Source organism: Phragmites australis, chromosome 5, assembly GCF_958298935.1.
Source record: "Phragmites australis chromosome 5, lpPhrAust1.1, whole genome shotgun sequence".
NCBI classification, from domain to species: domain Eukaryota; kingdom Viridiplantae; phylum Streptophyta; class Magnoliopsida; order Poales; family Poaceae; genus Phragmites; species Phragmites australis.
In genome coordinates this window covers 14,662,939-14,669,907 of record NC_084925.1, presented here as the reverse complement: position 1 = coordinate 14,669,907, position 6,969 = coordinate 14,662,939, and the positions used below count along the sequence as shown (strand labels likewise).

Below are 6,969 nucleotides of genomic sequence, written 5' to 3'. Positions count from 1 at the left end.
CGGATGTGACATAGGGACTATAGAGTGAGGTGTGGCTCCTCCCAGGACCAAAACCCCCGATATAGCTTATTGCCTGGTTTTGAACTACTTAAACTATTTTAAAGCCAATCATAGATGATACAATTGAATACTTGCACGAACTACTTCACGCTTAAAACTAAACCGTAAAGCCTCACCCTTGAATGACACCTTTATGCATCTATCGACACCTTGAAGTAGTATATGGTTTGCTGAGTACCTTCTCGTGCTGTCATTCAGATGGGGAAGCCGATGCCGACTTCGCCGGAGGTGAAGACGGGGATGAAGAGTAGTCTTAGAAATCACATCCGCACCATAAGTTGCTTGTGGCTTGGGCTTTTGCTTTCCGCTGCGTTTGTTGGCCTCTCGGCCAGATTTGTAATATACAATATGGTTCATAAACCTTTTGTACTCTAAACCAATACTTATGTATGAAATTTGACTGTGATACTACTACTGTTATACTGTGCATATCAACTAATTGATCCAGGGACTGATACAGGAGGTACAGGAGATCCCAGGTTTGGGATCTTACATATGCCTTATGCACTTGCTTAGCAGTGGCATTGTTATGCAAGTGAATGTAGTAGTTGTGCTATGTTTTAACTTATTATTTGATTACCTTCACCCTTTTAATTGCAGCACTTACAAATATTCTAATGAATTGAATGTGCTCATGTTAACTTGCTATTTAATTTTTTGAACTTATATGATTATTTAATCATGAGGATAAGTAAGTGGAATATGTCATTTTCCGGTTGTTTATGTTCTTCATATGCATATCCATGAAGTATGTAACTATGTTGGAAGTTATGTTTTTACTTATGTATGAAGCATGTCCTGTGAATTCATACGGAAATATTTACATTAATCACCTATATTTTTTCCCTCGTATGCAAGAAAGTTATTTATTGCCGTTCTGAAGTATGTAAACATGTCACACATCTTTCATATGCACATTTGCGATGTGGTGGTACTTTTGCATTGGAATTGTGGATGAGGTATCAAATGCTAGTTATTTGAATATTTTTACTACATGTTGATGGTATGTCGCTATGCGTTGTTTAACCTTATACGGTCGGTCTTTGTCGTCTTATTAGTTTGATTCAGGATGGTTCAGGATGTCTTATGATTCTTGATGTGTTTTAAGATGATGTTTTAATATAATGGTGTAGTATGCTTTATAATTATGGTGATGTTGATACCCACGTTTTTCATCGTAGGAGTAGTTTTTGGTAGTTACAATATGAAGTCTATAAATTATCCATGTCTAATCACTTCAGCATGATACTTGAGTAGGTGTTGTTGTCTTCAACTTGATGTTATATGATGTTCATAATAGTAATAGAATCAAGATATGTTTAAGATGATGCTTAATCAACTTGTAGTTTAAATAGTTTGCTTGCTGAGATTTCCATCTAACTTCTTTTATCTCTCTCTCTCTCCCTAAGTTTATTTTGAGCTGATGAGCATCGGGATAGGTAGCAGCTTATCACTTACACTTTCATCTCTACTTATGTTAGTTATGATGTATTGATAATTAGTGGATGAATCCTCCGGTGTCCTGCACTCATGGATTTTCATCGTTGATGATGTATGAATGTTTTGTCGTAGGAGTTCTTGGTGTTGGAGTCATTCTTTTAGCTTGCTAGGATGCTTGATATGATGTTAATGTGTTATTTCAAGATCTATCTTTCTCTTGTAACTTCCGTGTTATCTCCATTTATAGTGAGATGCTGCCGAAATTTTCAGTTCAATGTGCTTGTAAGATAGTTTAGTAGCATTCTGGGTTTGCAGTGGTTCTTAAGGTGTTCACCCATGCTACAAATATTTCTACCGCAATCTACCGCAATACAATTGATCACTGGTATGGTATCCACTGTATGTATCCTAGCCGATTCAACTCCCAGACAAAATACTAATTGGGGAAAACTTGGATACGCACCAAAATCACGCTTCTTGCTTCAAGCAGTAGGCCTAGATGTAACACCGCTACGATTCATACCTCATTAATCGCAACATAAACAGAAAGATAACAAGGGAAACTTGCAGAGATGACAAGGATCAAGCCAATAGACCAACTGAGATGACGAAGCACAATGATCCAAGAGCAACACGGAAGAAAGGTACTTGGATTGATCTCAAAACGTACTCCATGTCTCAAATGAGTATAGCTGACTAAAATATCCCATCACCACATCGACAGAACATTACTGAGCATAACTTCCCTAACTTCTTCAGAACATGGCCAAGGAACCCCCCACTACCAAAACGCAGTTCATTGTCACATCACACAGACAGCTAGTGAGAAGGCAGCTAGAGTGCTAGACAAAATTAAAGCGAAGTTGATACTGTAATACGACCAATAGTTGTCATCCTGAAATGGAGCAGGCTGCACAACACTGCAAGCTACTCCTGTAAGATATTGATGATCTCTTGAATGTCTTCGGTGGGTGCAGTAAAACCTGCGGGATAAGTTATTCTCAATGACATATAAATACATGATATAGCTATGCATGGGAGCACCGAAGAAACCAAGGGGGAAGTGGTGGCAGTACCCTTATCCAATGCTTGACACTTGTCTCTCAGACCGTTCATGTTCCAAACCTGTTGATCTACCAAGTTCCCAGTATCAGTCATTTTCTTGTTCATTCCCATTAGTTTCTGCTGCAATATCGGTATTGCCTTCGCAAGATCTGCAGGTTCAGCACAGTTGAGTAGGCATGCTTTCTGAACCAGAGTTAACTAGATTGAGTGGAGGTTGTATTGATAAATGGGTAGACATATAAACTTTGTAATTGATGTCAAGCATTCTAAACAATATCAAGGCGTTACATGAAGTAAAAGGCTAGAAGACATTCAAATGAGGAAAAGTGACAATCCGCAATTTAGGGTGTCAATTTTTTTGACCATTTTTCTTGCTAAAGCTAACACATATGAGCAAGAAACTTTATGCAATGGCCAAAGTTTCTACAGTGTAAAGGAAAGGTAGTTACTATATCTCACTGCTCTATTGTCTTTCAATGCAAAATAACCTTGTCGAGGAAAAAAAATACTAGTTCCCTAACATTTGTGGTCTTCCCATATGAAACGAACCCAGGCTACTAGGCACCAGAATCACAAAAGAATTGCTATGTAGTACCAAATTGTCAAACAAGGTGATGAAGGGGTATCGTTAACATCAAGGCCTAAGGTCAACACAGTACAGCACAAGGGTTTAGAGTTTTTATCACAGTACAGCACAAGGCCTAAGGTCATCACAGTACAGCACAACTTCTTCAAGGTATATCATCCTCCTGAATTAGTAACGTCCAAATAAATAATTGAGCAGTTTGGAGCTCTAATCATGCTGATGAGACAACAAATTCCCTAACCCCTTACTTTTTGCATACTTGCATCCCAATTTTCTCTGAGCAAAAAAAAAAGAAACAAATAATAGAAAAATAGGATTTCACATGTCATCAATATCAAAACTGTAATATATGTGATCAAAAGCAAAGTGCAAATTTCTTTGGAAATACTGGATAGAACTGATAAACCTAATAAGCGAATGATGTACTTTTCTCCGCTTCCCTTTTTTTTGTATTAAACTACTGAAAATAATGCCATACCTTCAAAATTTTTCTGCACAAATTTGTCTTCAAACAACTTCTGTATCTCAGCAATAGAGGAATCAAGTTTTCTTTTGCACGCAGTTTGCCTTTCCAATGAGGACATCTCTCTCCGAAGATTTTCAGATTCCTTATTAGCCTAATGATAAAAAACACTGGCATTTGTTACAGAAGTATAGATATATAAGCTAATTCATTACAACTAAGGTGCTTACACTTTCAAGTTTTCTCCTTAAGGAATCAAGTTCAACATCCAATTCTGAATCAGAAGTCCCATCTTTGTGTGACTCTTTTGCACAAGAATTATCCTGACCAAGGAAAAGAAGATCATACATGTACTCACCTACATTACCATATATTTGTGACATGAGGGAGCGAAGTAAATGTGAAATAAAGCATTGCTTCACTGAACAAAACATGTGCAAGCCAAGGTTCATTTTGTAGTTACTGCAAGCAACCACAAACAATGAGCTTAACCAATGTTCTACATAGATTGATAAAAGATCAATGGAATCAATGATACTACAATTATGGCATTCACCAGAAATTCTGGTTTTCGATCACATCAAACTAGCAAGTCTATGATAGAAACTATATGCAGTTAAACAAAAACTACAGTACTTCATTCCTCTTCCCATCAAAAACTAATCCAGCAGTTTAGAGAAATGCTCTAGTCAATATGCAAACTATCCACAACCTCTTTTTTTATGACTGTGCAAGAGTGTGGGGGCATCTGTAGTTGAATGTGCAGCAGAATGTCATCTTCTATGAAGATGGGTTGAGAAACAGAACTGCACATCTACACCAATAAACTCTAAGCATCAGATTTCCAAATTATGAAACCTTCAAAAACAAAACAAGGTATCTGTTCCCCCTCATCTATTCTGGGTCATGAGGAAGGATGAACACAATTGTAATTTTGCAACAGAAGATGAATTCTAACTTTAACATGTTGAAGCCAAACTTTTACTTTGAGATAAGGAACATACATCTTCAGGCACCACAAAACCTTCAGGTACAGTGAAGCAGTGTTGAATGCAATATTTCTCCCAGTTGGTCATTCTCTTATCCAGTACATTCATTACAACATGGTGAATGGCATTTAATCCCTACAGGGAAAACATAAAAATGCTTTTACTGATCGTAAGGGTCCTGCTGGCCCATAAAAAGATGAAATAAGAATTTATGGCATTATGAATTTTATGACTTATGAAACAGCTTTATAAGAGAAGATGTGGTAATAAATGGCAACATAAGTAAAACAAACATATTAAAGCATATTATGGAGTATGCAATGATTACATAAGTACAACTGATTAAACATTTGAAGCAACGCAGTAGCTAAGTGTAATGCTACAATTGGATTGGTTAGTCCATCGTAGATGGTTCATATTATACTCAATGGAGCCATGTTTTTCAGTTCTCTGGTTCTTTACAGTACAGCTCCGTAAACAAGGAGAAACAGAAATGCCATAGACCATGGCGAATCAGCTAATGGTCTCCACTTCATAAGAAAAATCCAGGCAAACTAAAAGTGGTGCAGTGGGAAACCAGCAGTATCTGATGACATGTTGGAGTGATATGAATTCTGGTGCAGAAGAAAAACTTTCATTTCAACCATTCTGGAATTTCATTCAGTACCCATCAACATTTAAATTTAGTAGAGAAGAAATTCGTTTGTCAAGCCATGTGTACACAGAAAGGTACTAAAAAATTTGTCCCAGTGTAAAGAATTTCCTGAATGTTCACCGGAATGGAATTAACAAGAAAGGAGTATGAATTAGCTTAAGGACAGACAATTAATCATCCATACATGTGGAAAAGGGGCTAGGAAACAAGCAAATACACCAAAACACCTGAATGACACAGCTACTACAGGCCTCTTCACAACATCAATCCCATGTCGAGATAAGTTTTTCGTTCTTCTACTTAGCTGATTTAAATGTCCAAGCCAAATTTAGTTTAGTTCCTCCCTTGTGGGTTTCGACATAAGCATAAACTAACAGAACGATCCATTAATGTCAACTTGTCTCTATTAATCAGTGACCATTCGCTCATTCTGCTAAATTGTGAATTCTCCCCAAATCTAATCCGGGACTTGGGCTGTATCGAATCATGATATCCGTCACTTACCCGCTCGAGCTCCGCGGCCTTCTGGGCCGCCTTCGCGGCGCCTAGGACCCCCGGGGCGGCGACTTCCCTGGAGAAGGGCGATGGAAATGGCAAGTTAACCGGCCAGTCGGCGGCGAATGCGAGAGAGTGACAAAACAAACAAAAAAGTCTAGGTGGGGATTCTCGGGAGGGAGGGAGAGAGATCCGGAGAGAACATAACTGGAGGCAGTACTCGAAGGCCCCGTCGCCGACATCACCGACGATGTCGAGGACCTCGTCGACGAAGACCTGCGGGCTCAGCACCAGCGCCGCCTCCTCCGGCGCCACGGTCTCGTCGCTGTCTTCCATCCTTCCGCTCCTGCTTCCGGCTCTTCCGAGCTCTTCGGTAGGGGGGCGGGGGGCGGTGGGGATGGTTCGTCGGCCGCCGGCCGGTCGGGGGTTTCAAATTTTGCGCTGCCCGCCGCGGCCACTTATCAAGAAGAAACTGATTTTTTTAAAAACATTGCAAAAACCCACGGTTTGTCAAAAACACCCTTACAACATGTTTTTTTCGGTCAACAACTGCAACTTTTATTTTATTTTATGTCAAATACCCTTAACATTGTTTGACCCATGATTTGGTACTTATGTGACTTTAAAAATGACACAATGACTTCTATAATGATTTTTCATAGTTCCCTAAACCATTAAATTGAATCTGTCAGTCTGATTTTACATACTTAAGTATGATAAGTATTCAAAAGTATAAAGATAGATAACCTAAATAATAAAATACTATGTTGATTTAAATGATCCTCGAGATGTCAAAGCAAAGTTAGATATCCATAGTGTACATATAGAGGTGCAGAGAATTAGTTTTTTTTAAAGTATATTGTTTTACCTTTTCAGGATGTCACTCGTGATGTTTTTGGCACGGATAAAGAGAGTTACCTACTTTCAGTTTCTTAGTCAAACTGATGATTTGCTTATCTTGCTGCACACGAAGGAGCAGCTATCCTACCATCAGCTCTTTAATTGGTTTGGTTGTTGCCCTCTTTTTTTTTCATCCTTTGTTGCTATTGTTGGTCAACATTCTGCCTTTTCCCTGTAGTAGGTACAGGCTTCAATCAAGACAAGCTACTGCTCTCTTCTTGATGCTGCTCTGCTTTTTTTTTTGAAACGAATGCTGCTCTCCTTCCACTACAGACGTTTTTGTGGCTCTTGAATTTCAGGTTTTGTCGTAGGATGT

The 6,969-nt window shown here is 38.7% G+C and overlaps 1 protein-coding gene across 1 annotated transcript; it reads right to left on the bottom strand.

Moving 5' to 3' along the window:
* Positions 1-2,136: 2,136 nt before the first annotated feature.
* On the bottom strand, positions 2,137-6,195 carry LOC133917478 (protein MIS12 homolog). Its single transcript, XM_062361374.1, has 7 exons — positions 5,962-6,195; positions 5,763-5,829; positions 4,619-4,738; positions 3,845-3,937; positions 3,630-3,768; positions 2,577-2,714; positions 2,137-2,483 (listed from the first exon to the last, which is right to left on the bottom strand). The coding sequence occupies exons 1-7, from the start codon at positions 6,087-6,089 to the stop codon at positions 2,428-2,430; spliced, it is 741 nt and encodes a 246-aa protein (XP_062217358.1). The 5' UTR covers positions 6,090-6,195; the 3' UTR covers positions 2,137-2,427.
* Positions 6,196-6,969: the final 774 nt, after the last annotated feature.